The sequence below is a fragment of the Equus asinus genome, chromosome 1 (assembly GCF_041296235.1).
Source record: "Equus asinus isolate D_3611 breed Donkey chromosome 1, EquAss-T2T_v2, whole genome shotgun sequence".
NCBI classification, from domain to species: Eukaryota; Metazoa; Chordata; class Mammalia; order Perissodactyla; family Equidae; genus Equus; species Equus asinus.
Window position 1 is genome coordinate 159,979,609 of NC_091790.1, and position 20,942 is coordinate 160,000,550.

General features: G+C 42.0%; 1 protein-coding gene across 2 annotated transcripts in view; it reads left to right on the top strand.

Annotated features, from left to right (window-relative positions):
• CHN2 (chimerin 2) overlaps positions 1-10,437 on the top strand; it is a 287,694-nt gene extending 277,257 nt beyond the window's left edge. For both annotated transcript variants that reach the window (XM_014841045.3, XM_070511247.1), the window contains 4 exons: positions 2,008-2,085; positions 4,069-4,206; positions 5,861-5,966; positions 8,633-10,437. In XM_014841045.3, the coding sequence (XP_014696531.1) occupies positions 2,008-2,085; positions 4,069-4,206; positions 5,861-5,966; positions 8,633-8,804 (494 nt within the window). In that variant the 3' untranslated portion in view covers positions 8,805-10,437. The remainder of the gene's footprint in view (positions 1-2,007; positions 2,086-4,068; positions 4,207-5,860; positions 5,967-8,632) is intronic.
• The last annotated feature ends 10,505 nt before the right edge of the window (positions 10,438-20,942 follow it).

Consider the following 20,942-nt stretch of genomic DNA (forward strand, 5'->3'; position numbering starts at 1 on the left):
TTCTGCATGGCATGGCAGAGTGAAAAGATCATGGACCTGAAGTTAGATTCCCAGCCCTGTTTCATATTAGATATAGTGTGACCTTGAACAAGTTGCTTACTCCATTTAGATGTCTGTTTCCTTATCTGTAAAGTGAATGGAGTCATAAGGTGGTTGTAAAGGTTAAAATATAAATGACCATCTAAATGACCTAGTACAGGCCCAACATATAGGATGCAACCTGTGTTATTTCTTTTCACAGTTTCTTGGATTGACCAACTCCCCAACCCCACCTCCAAATCTGTCTGTCTGATCAACTTACTTAATCCATATGTTTAAATGCTGTCATAGAGACCCCAAATAACAGTGCCTTCAAAAAGATAGACATCTCTTTCTCTTTCTAATAACAGTCCAGGCCCCAGGAGCAGTCCATGGCTAGTCAAGCAGCTCCCCAGGGGCAGGAACCCAGGCCCTGCAACTTGTTGCTCCGCCATCCTTGAGTGCCCTCATCTGTGTGATCCCAGATGGCTACCACCATCTCACCAACCAAGGGCAAAAGGGCATGCTCTTTCTCTTCAAGGCTACAACTCAGGCGCTGTACACATCACTTCTGCTCTCTTCACATTGGCCAGAATTTAACAGTCACTGCATTGGATGTTGTTCTAAAAATCAAAGGTTCCGTTACAACAGATAATACAGATAAAACAACAGATAATATTGGAAGGAGAGATGGCTGCCTCTGCTGCTCTGGCAAACTCCAGCCCATCCCTCATGACTTCTTTTACAGACAGTTCCTCAGTAAGACCTTCCCCACAGCCTCTCCTGTCATCAGACAGGGTTAGTGTTCACTGTGCTGTGCTCCCAGGTGCCACTGTGTCCTCGCCTCTGTCACAGTGCAGCTTACAGCCATACTGAGGTGTGTTTACATGCACCACCAACTAGAACAGGATGACACTAGGTCTCGTCTTGTCGGCCAACTCACTTGACCAGTAGTGGTTACCTAGATAACTGTACGAGATGAATTCTCAGGCTGAGTGGGGCTCAGTGGGAGAAAGAGCGGAAGTCAATTAAAAATGTCTCCAGTGGTCACAGGAGAGAGGAGGGGCAGTATTTATGCCATGCATTTGTTATCTCTGATGCAGACCCTTATATATGGCAGATGGTACACACTCAATAAATGTTTGCCAAATAAAAAGCAGGAATGTATGTTAGATATCAAGAACTTGACAGAGTGTACTCAGCAGGAGTAGAGCTATTTGTTTGCTTGCTTTTGCTGTAGCTATAGTTTTGTAGGAGCTGATTTTTGATATGCAAGATCTGAAATCTGTTCCTCTATCCCTTCTAATTCCTTTGGGACCTGGGTAGGCTTTAGGACAAATCTTAACAAATCGATAAGATCTAGGAGGAGAAACCACATCCTTTGTTTAGCCTAAATATACAGCAAAGTTTCCAGAATCATTCATTAGAATTTTATTTCCTGCATCTTTTTGCATGATCATTTATTTGAAAGTGTAACAATGAAATCGATCATATTTAAACATTTAACATATTGTCATTTATTAAACATAAAAGCCTATAAAATTTGTATCATTCCAATAAAATCAGTATAATATGCTACATGTATGTGTGTGTACCTAGCACAGAGCTACATGCAATATGGCACCATGGATTAAGATGATGCTGGGGAGAAAGTGGGTTGTTTCCTGAAGCAGTGCAATCAGCAATCTGATGAACACAGGAAGAAGGAGACCATGATTGATGGGAATCTTAAACATGGGTTCCCTTTTGCAGAGCCAGGCAGGAAGAAGACTAGATCACTGAGGTCTCCACTGCCACGCAAGCAAATGAAGACAGACTTGCATGGAAACTGAGATGGACAAGTCCAAGTTCTGATGTGACAGTGTGTAATATATAAGAGCACTGACTATTTGCTCATTTCCTGATAGCACATGGTATAAATATGATATTAGAGTCTTTTTCAGTTGTTTTGGGAAGTGAAAGTTAAAGTCTGTCTCTATTTTTTAACAGGATTAAAGTCAGAAGGCCTTTACAGAGTCTCTGGGTTCACGGAACACATCGAAGATGTCAAAATGGCATTTGACAGAGGTAGGCTTGTGCTTTCTTGAATGCCAAACGACTTATCCTTAGCACCCTCTCTTTTGGAACCAGATTTTATTCATAGTGGGAATGGGGTTTCAGAGCTACTGAGAGCTGTTCTTCAGGAAGCCAAGGAATAACAGTTTGCAAATCTCATAGTTCTCTGCCTTTTTGGGGGAAGTGTTTCCTTAAAAGTTGTGAACGAGTAACTACATGGAGAAGTGAGTTTAAGATACTACTTGAATGGGCAGCTAGCATTTGGTGCCCTCAAGATTCTTGACTTGGTTGCTCAACATTTATGGTCAGTCCACATGGCACTGGGGCACCCTTCTGCATCCCCCATCTCAGGAACCCATTGACTCTTCTCCTTCTCCCAAAGTGCCAAAGAAGAGATCATAGGGATGGGGGGTACCCCCAGCACTGAAGTAGGGGAAGCCAGTGGAAGTTTAGGAAATAACTCCTTACTCCTTTTGTTTTTTATGACTATGACATATGTTCTCTAGGCCATATTATCTCTTAGGTCAAATGTCATAAGTGAACTTGGGAACATGTTTGAAAATAGAGATCACCAGGGTCCACCCTAGGGACTCCTGCAGAAAGCCGGATGAGCCCAAGAATCTGTATTTCTATTGAACAATACAAATAATTCTGATGTAGCCAGTCAAGGAATGGAACCCCTAGCCTGCTAGATAGAACCTCCACCCTGTAGAATAGTAGACAAGGTCTCTGATGATCTGGTTGCCCTATCTGTTCAAGCTCATGGTCACTTCCTCTTCCCCATATACTTTACACCTCATCAGTGCTGAAATACACCTTACCTGTTTTCATGAAGCAGCACCTCGGCTCACATTGCTCTGTCCGTCTAGAATATGTTCACATCTCTTCCTGGCAAACACCTATTAATCAGGTGTCAACTCGAGTCCTTCCTCTTTCCTGAATCCTCCCTGACCACCCCAAGCTGAGCTAAGAGTCCCTTTCCTTTTCCCATGTCCCCCCATGTTGCCACATGTCTCCAGCATAGCCATCTTCCCATTTCCTCGCAATCCTTGAGTTGCGTGCCTGATCCCAGTCTGACTAGAGCTATTTGAAGGGAGGGTGTCTTTACCTCTTTGATTCACTGGGGCTTAACCGTTCCTGGTACATGGTAGATTCTTAATAAGTGTTTGTTAACTATGTAAATAATAGGATCAGACAGCATATCTGCTACACTCTTACCATTTTCTGTACATCAGCAGCTTTTTTTATCCTCAGAACCAAATTTGCTGAGGCATTGGTTCTTTCTTTCAACTCTCTTCAGAAGAAAATGCTAATAGTCCCTATATGATTAAAACTTTTTTTAACCCCCAAATGTTAATAGCCTGTGATGGTTACATTGGACTGATATTTACTAATGGTAAAACAAAAAGTCAAAAAAAGTCTTGAAAGTGACTGTAAAAATGGTACGAGATATAGCATTACCTATATAGGAGGGAAGGCTAAAGTTTCGAAAATTAAAGTCCTGGAGAACAGGGGAGGAAGGAGCAAGTTATAAGAACCTTCAGTGAGCCTGAAAGAAACAATGGAAACTGAAGATATTCAACAGTTATTTTGTATATGTGATCTCCAATCTAAGTCCAAAGAATACTGGTGGAGCTGTATAAGAACTTCTTGATTTTTTATTTTAAATTAGATTTTTATTCTATCATGAGCCTTTGGGTCTAGAATATGAATTACCTTGCTAAATTTCTATTTAGCAAATTACCAGGGGCTGAGACCCAAAGAATGATTTTAACTCTATTTCACTACCCTTTTGCCTACACTTACCCTCAGACCCAAAATCACTCTCACCAAACTTCTTTTTGTTACTTCCTGTATCTCAGGGTTATTAGAGGCCAAAGTAGTCAGCTGAGACTTATAAGGGAGTGTTCATTGCTGGGTCTTTTTTTTTCTTTCTGGGCATGCTTTAACTTGGTGAAATAGGTCCTAATTAGGAATTGGATCATTGTTTTTCAGATGGTGAAAAAGCAGATATATCTGCCAACATCTATCCAGACATAAACATCATCACTGGAGCCCTTAAACTGTATTTCAGAGACTTACCCATTCCTGTCATCACCTACGATACCTATTCCAAATTTATAGAAGCAGCAAGTAAGTACTGAGAACTAATTTTTTCTTTGTACCAAATTTCTAAGCATAATGCTTTTGACTTTAAGAAAATTAAAACTCAGAACTGTTTGAATTATAGTATGAGTACTTGCTTTGCCAAATGAGGGCACAATGGTACCCAGTTAATAGAAAATCAGGCATAGTTCACCGGCTGAGTTGAACCACTACCAAACCAACTCTGCTCGGCTGAAGCTGGGTGCCAAGGAGTTCTGTCTGTCCCCATCATTCTCTCTGTGCTGGGAACCAGCACAGCCAGGCCTACTCTTTTATGTTGAAAGCAAGAATGTTTCTGTAGTAAAAAATCAGGTGTTCTTCAATGTGGACTATATAGATTAACTACTTTTACCCATTAGGCAGAATCCCACTGCTAATCGACTAAAGTCACACCCCAAGCCATTGATGCTGTTCAAAATTAATAACAGGCCAAGAATATACTGTGTCAAGTACTATACTGGGAACTCTCACCAATATCCTCTAGTTTAATCTTCTCAACTACCTAATGAGGCCAATATCATAATCCCATTTTACAGAAGTGGAAAGCTAGGCTTGGAGAGCTGAGCTCACAGGGCTTGGAATGGAACATCAGCATTGGTCTTCCATCAGCCCATGGCTGCTCACTCAGTGTTTGGCACTTGGGTCCACTGCTGTCAGAGAGAGGACCATAGGCAGGGGTGGGGATGCCACATTTTGCCCAGGAACATAGTAAGGAAGGGGAGATTCAGATGCTAGAATGCATGACATAGAAGTCAAGTACACTTTGAGGAAGTTTTTTAAAAATATAATCTTTAAAGGTATTTGCTGCTAAATATAGTAATGAGATGCCTGATGGGGAGATATGTGGGCAGGCTGAGGTTAGTCCGAGATGCACTTTGCAGATGAGCTGTGGCCCTACTCCCTGGTAAGAGCGTTCTTTCCTGGGTCCTGGTGATCCTGGGTGGAGAAGGTTCTGGCAGCAGGGTACCCTCCACCCCAGGAGGAATGACCGGAGAGCTTTCTTTGAGTGGCTGCCAATACCTACCAGAGACCTAAAAAGCAGAAGCTGGCGTGCTTCCTCCCATTGTTAACATGCCTAGCGTCTGCTTCCTAACCTGGACTGTACACCAGCGTCAACCACGCCAATGCTTTGGTGAAAAGCGCCATTAGAGGCTGGGGTGGCTGGCTCATCTGCCAAAGCCCTTGCATTGTAAAGTGTATTCAGTTACGGAAGCCTGCCAGGGAAAGACTTATGGGACAACTTCAAGAGAACACTACCAAGCGCGGTCCAGTGTGAATGAAAGCTTGTGATAGTGAGATTTCTAGCAAATCCAGCATTCAGGAGATGGGCAAAGCACAGTTTGTGCATGTGCCACCAGTCAGCATTCACAGGACTGCAGATTCCTGAAGGGCAAGGACCATGTCCAGCCTCCTGCCACCCACCCAGGGGACATTCAATATGCATATGGTTCCCAGCCTCAACCCCATTATAGAACAGGCAAGACACGAACAAATTGTTTAAGTGAAATGTTACCTGAAATTGCATGAACTTTTTAGACTTCCCCTCCATCTGTAGCCAGAACAAACCAAACCCCTTGTTACTTCTCTGAAAACTTGAAGGTTATGACACTGCACTAATATTCATTATGTGTGATCTTCACAGAAATCTCCAATGCGGATGAGAGGCTGGAAGCAGTCCATGAAGTACTGATGCTGCTGCCTCCTGCCCACTATGAGACCCTCAGATACCTAATGATCCACCTCAAGAAGTAAGTTGACACCTCCTTGACATTAGGAAAGGTCTAATGTATCGTTAGGCACAAACTCTATCTGCCCCGGGACAGTTAATGCATTAGGAGAATTCACAACCTTCCCCCCTAACCCACTGAGTAGACAGATACTCCTTCAAGGTGAACTGTGCTGCCTTCTCCCAGGCCAGCCCCATTCATAACTGCTAGAACACTCTATGCCAGGAGCTGCTCCACGCACTTTACGTGTGTTATCTCTGTGAGGCGGGTACTGGTAGGTGTCTCATGTTACAGATGAGATTGCTGAAGCTGAGGGAGGTTAAATAACTGATGTGATGAGATGAGGTGAAGCCAGGATTGAAACCCAGGCAGTCTGAGCCAGAGCCCACACGGTGTCTTAACCATTTGTCTACACTGCCTCCATTTCTGCATCCTCCTCCCACGCAAGCCCTGTACTCTGTGTTCTGTTGTTTCTCCTTCTCCTCCCTCCAGTCCCAGACTCCTGAGCCTACCTTCCTTCTGGGCAAGCACGCTCCCACCCCGATCTCTTGTTTTTCTTGACCTATTAGTTATCTATCACTGAGTAACAAATTGCCCAGAAACTTAATGGCTTAAAACAATAAGCATTTATGATCTCACAGTCTCTGTGATCAGGAATCCAGGTGTGGCTTCACTGGGTACCTCTGGTTCTAGGTCTATAATGAGGTTGCAGTCAAACTGACAGTCAGGCTGCAGCCTCATGTGAAGGCTTAGCTGGAGAAGCGTCCACTTCCAAGCTCACTCACGTGGTTGTTGGCAGGATTCGGTTCCTCCGAGGCTGTGGGACTGGAGGCCTCGCTTTTTTGCTGTCTGTTCTCTGGAGGCCAGTTAAATCAGTGCCCTGCCATGTGGGTTCTCCATAGGCAACTCTCAAAATGGCAGTTGTCTTCTCTCAGCGCGAGTAAGCAAGAGCACCCAAGATAAAAGACAGTCTTTCTCTAACCCAATCTCAGAAGTGACATCCCATTGCTTACGTTCTGTTTATTAGAAGCAAGTCACTAGGTGCAGCCCATCCTCTAGAGGAAGGGTATGAATCCCAGGTGGCAGGGATCACTGGGGGCCATCTCAGAGGGTGCCTGCCACAGAGGGCTATGCGCTGGCTTATCTTTATGAGAGCATGTGAGACAGATGGAGATGTTTGGGAGTTTACAGAACACCAGAGCCTCTGTTCCAGACTCTTTTTACCTAAGCCATGGATCTCTTTCTTTTACCATACATGTGTACTGGGGACAATGAGCTGGGCTTTGAGATATTAGAGGGATACGGGCACTTCTGTGTGCCTTCCTCTGTGTTTTTGGAAGATACATGGCATCAGCCCATTCTTAGATAAAATGAACCCAAAATTGTTTATATTGACCAATTTACAGATCCATTTAATAAGTCAAAAGAAGCAAGTTGAGAATACCATATAAACACAGGGGCTGAGGTCTTTATTTTTCTATCTTATAAAACATATCCATACTGTTGTTCATATTCAAGTTCATCAGAGATGTAATATTTAGCTCAGAAGATTCCCATTTGCATTAATTTATTGAATTTAAGAATACAAGTAATTTTTGGATAAGTAATAGACTGTAAATGTCAGCCTGGCTTTTAATTAGGTATAAATTATATCAGTGTCCAATTGTTATAGTTTGGAAGGCAAAGTATCATTATCAGGGAAAATGCTGACACATCCCAGTTAAATCTTAAATGCAATAATTTATTAATTTTATCATAGAGGGTTTGCTCACCATCTTGTTTGGTCAGTCATGGTGCCTGAATTAATGGGGAGATGTGAGCAATTTGATAGTGAAAATGTTCTCTTTCCTACCTCCTTCCTAACTTTGCAACGTGAAAATAATGCAAGCTGAATTGACCTATTATGAAAGTCCTAAAACCTAAATTCTTTAAAGCAAGAATTGGGAAGTTTGTAATTTTATTCCATTGGGAAAGTATTAAACCAACTTTAGAGTTTGAATTTCACTCTTAAAGACTTTGCAGTTATTATCTGGATGTTGCAATGATGATTTTCAATTCCAACAATAATTGCTGCTCCAGACCTCATCCTGTGGAAACTATAAATAATCTTCAACTGCTTTCCCGTTTGGCCACATTCCAGCCATTCCCCTGTCCCATGATAATGGCCTGGCTCTTCCAAAACTCATGGCAGCCCCATCCTACAAGTAACCTTTCTCCTTTGGCACTAGCCCTGCCAGCAGACAGGGAAGCTGCCCTCAGCTTCCCTGCTCACCAACATACAGACTAGTGGGAAGCGACAAGAGAGAAAAAAGACTTCTGTACAAGCCTAGACTAAAATACGTACACACTAGGGGCCAGCTCAGAATCTGCTGTCTCTTCAAATCGATATTCCCTAAATGACAGTTCCACATTTATTTAGTAAGAAGGACTGATTTTCTAATTTCAAAGATTGCATCTATAACAGATTTACTTAGTAATTCACTTCTACTGGCTGAAGGCAATGTCAACAATCTAAAAAAGAAAAACTAGAAAATTACCTTTTTAAAAATACTTTTCTGTAATTTTGATTCTCCATTTTCTTTTGCAATTTCCCAAAGAGAAGTTCTTAGGGGCAGACGTACATAATCAAGTATATAAATCTGTCTGCAAATCTATGTAACGTCTCTGTGTATATACTTGTTTTGCAGAGTGACTATGAATGAAAAAGACAATTTCATGAATGCTGAAAATCTGGGGATCGTGTTTGGGCCCACCCTGATGAGGCCCCCTGAGGACAGCACCCTCACCACCCTCCACGACATGCGGTACCAAAAGCTGATTGTGCAGATTTTAATAGAAAATGAAGATGTTTTGTTTTAATCCACCAGGGAAATGAGCTGAATGGCCCCAGCCCCCTCTAAATTGATAAGGCTAAAGGAATAAAAACATTTCTTACACTTGATTTGTTTTCCAAACAAGTGACAGAATTTCCTGGACCACAGTGGATTGCCGAGTCGGCTACTGTGTCTCATAGACACTTGCCTCCTCCACATAAGAACAGTGAGGGTGAGGGTGGGAAAAAGCTCCCGCCTTGGGTCTTTGCCGAGCCTCCTGTGTGTCTGTTTTGCTGGAAGAGTGATTAATAAATCCTTCTTTAACTTATTAAAAAACAATGTAGACTTTTAAATTTCAGTCTTATCAGTAATAAAAGGGAACTTAATTCATAGAGGTACTTGATACAGTTATACATTTTCCACTTACAAAAAGAAGACAATTCTATATGTTAAACGTTAAATGAAACTTATATTGTAAAATGTATTTTTATTTTAGCTGCAAGAATGTTACTTTATTTTAGCAAATAGAACTCAATGCAGTGCATTGGTTATTACCCTGTGTTCCTTGTCCTGCCTTCTTGCTGTGATGCCCTGGAAAAGTTTACCGTGAATGCAGTATTATCTTGACATACCTCTGTCCTTATAGTGCTTTTCAATGAAATTTCACCTGCCACACGTGTCCCTGCTTTTGATAGTTTTTGCTGTTAAGCACTGGCATTTTGCTATCATAGGGTATATGTTTATAGCAATTGTAGGATGGTCTGAAACATCCACAAATTTTCTTTCCATAAAAACTTTGTGAAACCCCACAGTATGTTTTGGAATTGGTCGTAGTCTTTCCATGTCATGTGTGTGGTCATTTTACATAAAATGATTTGAGAACACTGGTTGTATCTGGGCCGTGTAAAAAGTTAGCACTTTTCCTCTTTTCTTTTCCGGCAAGCCCTCTGAATTCATCTATTAATGGCAATTTGAATTTTTTCCACATTTCTGTATTTATGAAAAGTGAATCTGCAGAATAATTGTTGATTTTTTCATTTTGGTTTTATGAACAAGCCTCTTTTTAAAAGTAAGAATGAATAAGTTTGGTTTTTACAAATATTTGTTCCTCCTTGACAAAAGTAGCTCTGTGGAGATAATAATTTAATATGATTTTTGTTACTATTCTTCCATCTTTGTGGTTATATTTATCTTAGCATGAGCTTTTCACACCAAGATTTCTATATTTTGTAACATAGGTAAAATATTCAAAACATCAAAAACTGTAAATCTAGATTTTTTTTTTTCTTAAATCCAAGAATGTCTTTTCCTCTGATTGTCTGAGATGATTCATGTAATTACTCACTCATCTTGTTTTGGAGTGACCAGAAGAGAATTTCTGTGTGATAAGTGAGCTGAAAGTCAGGAGGAGGGCAGTGCACATGTTGTCCTGGGAAGGCCCAAGGGCTGTGCGGATGGACTCCATTGGCACACGGGCATCCACATGGTTCTGCTTGTTCCCTGCCGTTATTGTTCCTCCCAACTGTACAGATTTGTTTGTTGTAGCTTATGTACTTCTTGATACTGTCAAAAACTTATCTGGAAATGGTTTTATTTTGTGAAGTGAACAATACTTTGTAATTTATGATAGTGTAAATGGAAAGAAAAGCATTAAGTGTATTAAATTCTTCTGTCTATCATTTTGGAGTATGCAAAAGAAATTGGTGTTGGGGAGCGGTGGGTGGGGGTGGGGAGAATATTCAAAATATTGTTCCCAGGTGGGTTTTGGCAATGAAGTTTCTAACATCACCAAAGCACGGCGAGAAAACAGGAACATCCCAGTGAGTCCCCACTTTGCGCCCCACTCCCTCCTCCAGCTTCCTCCTGGAGAGCCGGCTGGAAGTTAGATTCTAATGCTTCACTTTCACTTTCTATAAGACCCATTGCATTTCTGACCTTCCTTGAGAGAGGTGGTGTTTAGAGCAAATCACCCCAGGCCACTTGCAGGAGAGCAGAACAAGAATTTTGGAGCCCGAAAGACTTGAGTTCGAATCCCAGATCTGCTTGTTATCAGCGGCCTATGAACTTGGGAATGAGTTTGCTCATCTGAAAAACTGGGGAAGATATTCCAATTGTGACATCTTAGATGAAATGATGATGACAGTAATTAGTTATTTCTTATTATCATTATTATTTTAAGAGTGATGACTTCAAAGAGGAAAAGATATAACATGGGGGTGGGAAGGAAGAAGCACGAGCAGAAAAGGATTTGTCCCAGGTTAAAGCCAAGCTCACATAGTAATACGGGATATTGTAACAGGGCTCTATAACGTGTAATGAGGTTCACTTGACTCCTTTGCTCAATGTGATTGCAACACCTGATCCTCTCCAGCATGCTTTAGTCTCAAGCCTGCTCACCCGCGCCTATCTCCCCCACCATCTGGCAGCCTGACGTGGCTCCTCTTACCTGGCTTGAAATTCTTGTCGTTGGAATCACTCTAGGAGTTAGAGCTGAAGGGAGGCAGCATTGTTTCCAGAAACTCACTGTTAAAATATCCACGAGTAGGTTGTGAGAGGTGGCCTGGGCAGGGTGGCTGGGAGAAGACAGTTCTGAGGAGGGGAGGAGAGCCCTTGTCTTTCTCCCATTATCATAAATGGGCACCTGGTCTCCACAGCTTGGAGGGGGCTGGTGCAGAATTTCAGGGATAGCAGCCTGGAAGGCAGAGGGAGGGGAGATAAAGGGAGCAGAGGAAAGAAATGTATTGCGCAGGTAAGGTGTAGCCTGGGCTGCCTTGACTCCTACTGAAAACCCAACTCAGTTAGCTTACAATTTCCCAAGATCTATCAGTCCCCAAATGTACAGTCAATCTTTTGATTTTAAAAATGTAATTTTCAACCAATATTTATCAAGCATTTATTAATGGGCTGGACACTATGAATACTTGGGGGCAAGAAGGAGGCTTATCTTGCTGGAAGAATTAATAAGTTTGGTCCAGCTGGGAGGGAAAGCTGGTTGTGTTAAGGATTTTGGACTGTAACATCAGGGGAAGAGGCACTACTAATGTTTTTGGGTTTTTGTTTTTTTAAAAAAAAACAATTTTGGAATAGTTTTATATTTACAGAAAAGTTACAAAGATACTACAGAGAATTCCTGCGTTCTCCTCACTCACTTTCCCCCGATGTTAACATCTTATGTAACCACGGTACATTTATCAAAACTAAGGAACCAACATTGGTATATGACTAACATTCGTACATTACTATTAACTAAACTCCAGACATTATTCACATTTCACAGGTTCTCTGCTAATGTCCTTTTTCTGTTCTAGGATACAATGCAGGGCACCCCAGAACTTTTAGCATTAATTGGTTTCAAGGGACAGAGGACACAATCTAGTTTACATTTTCAAAAGATCACTTACTTGACTGTGGATCCATCGGAGAATCTGTGGGCAGACAGGGGTAGTGAGGACAGATGCGGGGAGGCAGATGTTCATTGCTGCCATATAGGACTGAGGTGATGGAGCCTGGATTGGATGGTAGCAAGGAAAAGATAAATGGAATTGAATTATATTTAGGAGGTAGCTGAAAAACTTTGGTTATAGATTAAAGAATCAAGGATGACTCCCAGGTTGCTTAATTTGACAACTGGATAATATTTACTGAAATGAACACAAAAAGATGAGCTAGGGGTTCTTGAGGAAGGGTGGCAAAAGTGAAGAAGATGATGAGTTCCCGTTTTGGATGTGATGAAACAGAGATGCCTGTGAAATTTCCAAGCAGAGATGTTTCATAAGCAATTGCATTAACAGGCCCGAGCTGGAACTGTGGATTTGGGAGTGACTCCCCAGAGGTAACAATTGAAATGTCAGGACTGAATGAGAGTAGCAGGGACACAGAACAGAGAAATACCTGAGAGAGCCGATTCAGAGTTCTCTGGAACACCAGCATTCAGGGGAGGGTAAGAGAAACCAGAGAGGGCAAATGAGGTCTCTTTTAATGTAATAAAACATAGAGTGCAGCTCAGAAAGACTTTCCTGTCCTTAGGCTTGTTTCACAGTGTCCTAATCCATTTCTTTGTTCCACTTAGATTTATTTTGCTACATGCAAGGCACCAAGTGAGACCCCGTGCTTTGGAGGGGTTTGCTTAGTTAGATGCTTTATAAATGCAAATGAGCCAGTGTCATTTTTTTTTCTCTAAGTTGAAAAGATGTTATCATACTCAAGGACCTCCTTCACTGCCTTCCTACTGCAGTTTGTACGTACGTCTAATCCAGCAGTTATCACAAAGTACAGCGATTGTGTGTATGTCTGTCTCTCGCTGATGTACGAACTCCTTGAGATCAAGAACTGTGGCTGCTACGTGCTGGCCAGGCACACTCTGCTCATCCTGCAGGTCTCAACTGCCTGCTGAGACTTTCCCTGGCTTCCCCAGGCAGAGAATTTAGGAGGTGCCAGCCATAAACATGTGAAAGCATGGGAAGTTCAGAGAACCATGAAGAGTTGGGTTTAATGAGAACATGAAGTGTGAGGACGACGAGGGGGAATGAGATTAAACAAGCAGGCCTGGGCCAGGGAATAAGGAACCTTGTGTGCCAAGCACAAGTCAAACTTAGAAAGATCTGTCTGGTGACACATGAAGGATTGTCTATAGGTTGTAAGACCAGAGACACGGAAGCCGACCAGGAAGCTGTTGTAGGCAACGACACCCTGAACTTGGCTCCCAACAAGAGGGATGGAGAAGAGTAATGGATATGAGAGAGAATAAGGGGGTTGTCAGGACTTACTGATTTGATGCCAGGATTGAAAGGAGGGGAGACTCACAAATGATACCCCCAATTCTGGTTTTTACAACTAAGTGAATATTTAGGAAGATAAGAGAAAATAGGAAGGGGAGCAGGTTCAGCAGAAGGAAATCGTGTTTCAGTTTTCGGGATGCGTGTGGTACTACTGGCACACCCATGTAAAAATGCCTGGTAGGTGGTTGGACACGTGGTTTTGGACCTCAAGACAGAAGGATGAGCTTGCAGATATGACCTGGTCAGACTGGATGGACAGCTAAAGTCAAGAGGACCAATAATAGGTATCTGGGTAGGAATAAAATCTAAAGAGCAGACAAAGGTAGAGAACTTTGCAAGTAAGTCAGGAATGACCAGAGGAGGAGGCTGAGAGTCGGGAGTGTAAGATGAAAGCAGGGGAAGACAGAACTTCAGGGATGGGGGAGCCAGCAGGCTCAAATGCTGCCACAAGGTGACAAGGTGATGAGTCTCCTTTGGATATGGCGACTAAGGAGTCCCCCATAACTCAACAAACTTTTCAGTGGGGATGATATGGTGAAAGGCTGAACCTTAAGAAGCGAATGGGGGTAAAGAAAGAAGACAAAACCTATAGTCAGAAAAACAGACAAAGCTCTCCTTTCAGAGGCTTATAAACCTCATATGTATGGTAAATCTTCTATGGGAGCAAATTTTTCATTGCTGGCAAAAAAACTATGACCTTATACTTTCTTGAAAAAAATTGTGTACTTCAAAATCTTCTTAAAGAATTAGGTATTACTGGAACAGATTTTTGGTCACTCTAGTTACCAAGCATGATACCTGGTTTTTCCTATGTCCTAATCTGTAAAATGGGTATAATCTTGGTTTGTTCTCGTTCCCTAAGCTGGAAGTGGGCATAATAACAGAGTATCTGCTCTCCCCTCCCCAGCAGAGTGCGTTTAGTTTCCACTGAGATCCTGAATGTGAAAACTGAAAGCTCAGTATCAACTGTAGAGTAATGTCCAAATGTTAGTTATTGTACACACGCCCTTCCTTCCAAAACCAGTGCCCTGCCAGGTGGGCAAGGCAAGGTTAGACCATTAATTGGCAGGTTTGGAGGATGTGGAGGTGGGGGACTGGAGCAGGGCATGCCTCTCCGGGGCAACATGGGCTTCAAGAATCAGAAGTGCGGGTTAAATAGCCCACGAGGAAAGATGTTCCGACTCCAAAGTCTAAGCAGAGAAGACCTGTGGCAAGACAAAAATAGACCTCATCAGGCCAGGACCTCAGTGCCACAGACTAAGTCAGGAATAAACGTGTGTGCACACACACATGTGTTTGAGAGAGAGGGATGTGGGGTTCTTTTCCAGGGAGTCACTTCTAAAACCCATGAGGTCTTTATGAGCCAATAGGTTTGTGACTCTTGAATGTGTCAAGATGACAACTCCCCACCTCAGGAACAGACCTAAAATGGCAAGATTGGTACACTACCTATTACCCATATGAGCATGGATTACTGACTAATAAGGAGGTAATCAATAACCTGTAAGAAACAGTGATTCATCAGCCAGGAAAATGCCTCCTGCACATAACATAAAACTGATGCAAAGAGCTTAGAGAATAAGGACATTAATTATCTCAACAAGAAGATGTAGGGAAGCTCGAAGGTTGGTGCTATCTTTCTTTCTCCTCCACCATCCTCAGCTTTTTGGCATTTCCCTCAGGCTTTGACTCACTTGGTTTTAAGGAGGTAGCTGCAAGGACAAGCAGGACATATCTTTCTCTTCCTGTGTGTCCTGTTTAACAATCAGGAAATCTTTCCCCCCACAGATGTTCCCTCACAACTCATTGGGCAGAATTGCATCGCAAGCTTACAGCTAAACCAGTGAAGAGCGAACGGAATGAGATTACCTTGATTCGTTTAGACCAGCGTCTCACAGAGTGTGGTCCTTTGGCCAGCAGCATCATGACCAGGGGCTCGTTAAAAATGCAGCTTCTCAGACCTGCCTCATTGAATCTGAGGCTGGGCCCTTGCAATCTGGTTTTAACAAGTCCTCCAGGTGGTTCCAATGCAGGATAAATTTGAGAAGTACTGGTTTAGAACAATCAGGGTTTCACCTAAACTGGGGATAGATCCACTCTCTCCAAGGCGTTTGGATACCTGGAGAAAATCAGGATGTATTAACAAAGACGACGGCAACAGCTTTGCAGCATTGGGGAGGTTGTTCAAACTCTCAGGCTGCATAGGACCTTCCACACCCACAGACCAATGTCCCCATGGGCCTCACCCCCATAGCCATAGAACCAGCTCTCTCTCTACTATAATATTGTCTAAACTGTAAGCTTCATGAGGGCAGGAATCTGATCTACTTTCCTCGCCACTTGAACCCAAGCCCCTAACTGGCACTGTGCCTAGCACACAATAGGTACTCAAACCTCTTCTAAATGAATGGCATAATCCTTGTACAAATACTCAAATGTCCTATTAATATTTTGGTGTGATGGAGGAGGGGATGATTTTAGAAGCAGGAGAATCTGAAAATGCATATTGACTCTTGTCCACCATTCACAGCTTTGCCCAATATCTGAACCCTTCAGTTACTGAAGCTTTCTTAGAACTGGTTATCCTTGACTGACCTAATCTTCACCATATTCTTTCTCCTTCTATCTGGTAGGAATGATTAAGCCTCAAAATAATTCAGTTTGGAGAATCTGAAGATTTAAGTCTCTCGCTCAATTGCAGTTTACACAGAAAGTGGTAGCTGTATGTGGCTGGGATCTAGTGCAACGTGGACATGAGGAAGTCAGGTGCCGGGTCTCGACAACCCCCTTGTTTAAATCGTGGCTCTATCACTTTCTGATCATGTAATTTAGGGAAAGTGACTTTACTTCTAAATGCTCGGTTTCCTCATCATCATAACAAACTAATATCAGTACCTATTCCATGAAGTTATTGTGGCACTCAAGATAATCTATGTACAACACTCAGGATAGTATTTGGGGCACAGAGTAAGCATGCAAATGCTTGTCTAAAAACTCAACAGCTTGGGGAAACTTTTATGAGAATTCTTGGACCATTGATGTCCTTTCTTCGCGGTTATAAGGCATCATCCCTTATTGCTACCTAGCATATTAGAGAGCTGCAGGAATGTTAAGAGTTTACAGCCCCGGGAGTTTTTGAAGCCACAGCTGTCCCTGCTGTGGTGCGGTGGAAAGGCAGCACGCTAGCCCTTCAAGAGCACAAGGTTTAGAGCCACGAGCCCTGGCTGGGTCACGGATCAAGGCTTTGAACATTTCTGAGTCTCAGGTTTCTCCCCTTTGAAATGTGAAAATTAATGCCTGCCTGCCTGCTCGACCCACCAACCTCATGAGTTTATTGCTGGGGCCAGATGGCGTGGGAGCAGGTGTGGAGGTGCTGTCACATGCCCTCACACCACTCAGTCCAGCCTTGGTGCTCCAGCTCCCAGAGAATACTCTTCCCCGAGCCGCACCAACCGCCCTGCGGCTCCAGGTGTCTGCTCACTTGGCTTCTCAGTTGCCAGCACAGTTGACCACTCCCTTCTTCCCAAACCCCTCTTTCTTGGCTGCTGTGACACCACCCTTTCCCTCATCCTCTGCTCAGGCTCCTCTGCCTCTTCTCCTTCTGTAACTGTCCAAGTCCCTTGGCATGCCCTCCAATGCAGCTTCTCATCCTACTTTCTCCCTCAGCGATCACATCCACTCTGGCTCTGAGTGCTGTCTGTCAACAAATCCAAGTGATCCCTAAGATCCGGTAAGCTACACAGCACCCTGTAACAGATCCCGTCTGCTTAAACCAGCTGGCATGCGATCTATTGCCCACGCCAAGGTCCCCGATGAACAGGCCCACGACTCCACCACTCAGCTCTTTAAAATCTTCACATCTGCCAAACTTGCATTGCATCAAAACAATTTAAAAATTCCAAATAAGTTAAAGGCCTTGATCCCATTCTCCTTTCTTCTTCTCCATTCCTCGGCACTTTATGCTGTTACTACATATGTTCAATATATACCATGTTTTATATAAATGATGCCATACTCTACATTATCATTCTATAACTTATTTTTTCCTCCTCCGTGTGATGTTTTTGAAAAATGTGTTCGTATTGATACATAGATCTACTTCATCCATTTTAATTGTTCTAGAATATTTTATTTAGCACTTCTGCAAGTGGTACATATTTAGATTGTTTCCTTTTTTCTATTGAACACAGCATTTCCATGAACATTTTAATTAAAGTCTGCATATGCTAGAAGTGGCATTGCCTTATCACAATGCACGCCATCAGCTTTGCTAGATGTTTCCCACTGTGAGTGTGCCAATTTACACTCTCATCAGCAGTGTTTGAGAGTTCCCCTTCCTCTGTACGCTTGTCGACACTTGGCATTACCAAGCAAATGCTTTTGCTAACCCATTGACTGACCTATCTTTTTGTTTTAATTTGCATTTCCTTAGTTACCATTGAAGTTGAGCATCTTTTTTGATGTCATGGCCATTTAATTGTCCCTTCCATGAATTGGCCATTCATAACCTTTACCATTTCTCTACCGAATTCTTTCTCTACATCTATGGATTTATTAGAGTTCTTTATAAATTCCAAACTATTCCTTTATCAGTCACGGCATTGTATATATCTTCTCCCAGTATAATCAATCTTTTCCTTTATGGTTTGTGCTTTATGTAACTCATTTACAAAATTCATGCTAACCTCCAAGTCATAAAGATATTCTCTATATTTTTTGTAAAAGTATCCAAGTTATATTTTTCACATTTCTGTCTGGAAGCACATTAGGGTATATTTTTTTCTTATGTGAATAACAAAGTATCTTAGTGACATTTATTGAATAAAGCTATGCTCTTCAATAGTGTAGTCACTAGCCACATGTGACTGAGCGTTTGAAATGTGATGAGTCCAAACATTTTATTTCTGTTGAACAGCTCTGGAATAGACCATCTTTTCCCAAAGGGACGAGACTCCTCAAATTGCCATGGAGCAGATTTCCATAATTGCATAGGTCTGTTTCAGAATTCTCTATTCTGATCTGTTAGTCATTTTACCTAGCCCTGCACCAATACCAAACTCTTAATTTTTATGACTTTGTAATGGGTCTTGAAATCTTATTCCCATTTTTCAAAATCGTCTTTGTTCTTGGTTGTTTGCTCTCTCATATGAATTCTAGGACCACCCAGTCTAGTATTCCCCATCCCACCACCCAAATAAAATCTGTTAGGATTTTAATGAGAATGGCGTTCGAGAGCCAGCCCTGATGGCCTGGAGGTTAAAGTTCAGCACACTCCACTTCAGCAGCCTGGGTTCCATTCCTGGTCTCAGAACCACATTACTCGTCTGTCAGTAGCCATGCTGTGGTGGCGGTTCACAGAGAAGAAACCAGAAGCACATGCAACTAGAGTATATAACTATGTACTAGGGCTTTGGGGAGGAAAACAAAAAAAAGTTAATTTAAAAAATGGCATTTGATTTATATTTTTGCAGAGAATAGATATGTGCCTTCACAATATGGTAGAGTTCTTTTATTTGAGTCTTTTTTTGTACCCATCAATAATGCTTTGCAATTTCTCACATGAAGTATATGCCCATCTCTTATAATATTTTCTCCCAGATTCTTTATACTTTCTGTTGCTATTGTAAATGGATTCTTTATTTCTAATATACTTCCTAATGGATTATTACAGACATTAGGAATCCTGCTGATTTACTATATATTAATATATATAAATATATATTAATATTAATCTAATATCCAATAACCTTGCTGAACCTCTTATTAGTTCTAATAGTTTGTCTAAATATCATCTTGGACTTTCTGTAAAATCATATTGTCTGCAATATGGACAATTTTGTCCCTTCCTTTCCAATTTCTCATAACTTTTATTTCTGTTTCTTATCTTACTGCAGTGGCTAGGACTTCTAAGAAATATAGAATAAATAGCTAAGATAACAGTCATCCTCTCCTTGTTTCTGACTTCAGTGAGAAGATGTTTAACATTTCACCATTAAATGTGATGTTTCTTGTGATTTCTACACCAGTGATTCTCAAACTTGGTGTATATCAGAGTCACCTACAGAACTAAGAAGAACACAGATACCCAGGCTTCTTGAAAAAGGAAAGGGCCTGGATCTTTGTATTTTTATCAAATTTCTCAGGTGCTTCTGCTATGCACCAAGGAACAAGACCCACTGCTGTGCATGAACACACTTGATTATGGCAAGAAATCTCTTCTAGTCCTCATTTTTTACAAAGTCATACATGGGTGCTGTTTTGTTAAATGCCTTTTTCTGAAATCTCTTGAGAAGATCTTTAGATCACATTTTCTTCTTTACATTGTTAACATGGTATATTACATAAATAGATTTCTTAATGTAAACCACCCTTATACACCTAGAAAGTTTTTTACCTGGTCATACGCTGTATGCTTTTTAATACGATGCTTTAAAGAATTGTACATGTAGCTCTCTTTCTCTTTCTTTTATTTTTTAGAATTTTACATCAAGCTTCATATATGAAATTGATCTGTAATTGTCTTTGCCTGAATAGTCCCTATTTTAGTTTTTTGTCTCATAAGTGGAGTTGCATAACTTTCTCTATTTTTCTTTTCTCTCAGAGAGTTTGAATAATAATAGTAAAGTAGTTAGTATTAGTTTCAGCTGCAAGTGGCAGAGACCCCAAATTACAGTGGATTAAATAAGATAGAATTCATTTCTCTCTGATCTAAATTTCCAGGTGGGAGGTGTGGGTATAATATGGCAGCTCGTGTGCTCTGCTTCGGTGGCCCAGGGTTTTGCCAGTTCGGATCCTGGGCACGGACCTAGCACTGCTCATCAGGCCATGCTGAGGCCACGTCCCACATAGCACAACTAGAAGGACCTGCAGCTCGAATATACAACTATGTACTGGGGGGCTTTGGGGAGAAGAAGAAGGAGAAGAAGAAGAAGAAAAGATTGGCAACAGATGTTAGCTCAGGTGCCAATTTTTAAAAAATAAGAATAATAATAATAATATGGCAGCTCTGTCCTCATGAGGGAACCAGGTTCCTTCTATCTGGTTGTTCCAGTGGAGATCTCTCAGTGATTCCCTCACACAGCCCTGCTGCCTCCTACAGGCTTCATGAAACTCCTTTCACAGCCCTGGCTTCCAAAGGACACACGCTTACACCCCCAAATCTGTCTCTGCTTGAATCATCCAAGCTGGCTTGGGTCCCTTTCTCACCTGAGCCTTCCCGGGGTTCCGCTTGGCCACAGTAATGCATGTACCTCTGCAACGCCATTGGTGGTGAGCAGCTCATAGCCTGCTCTACTCATCCTACCAGCATCAGCGAGCCTTTTACCTTTGGACTCTTCTGAGCATGAGTCAGGCAACTTTCTGAGAGTCCCCAAACTCCAGGGGACACACAGCAAGTTCTCAGAAGG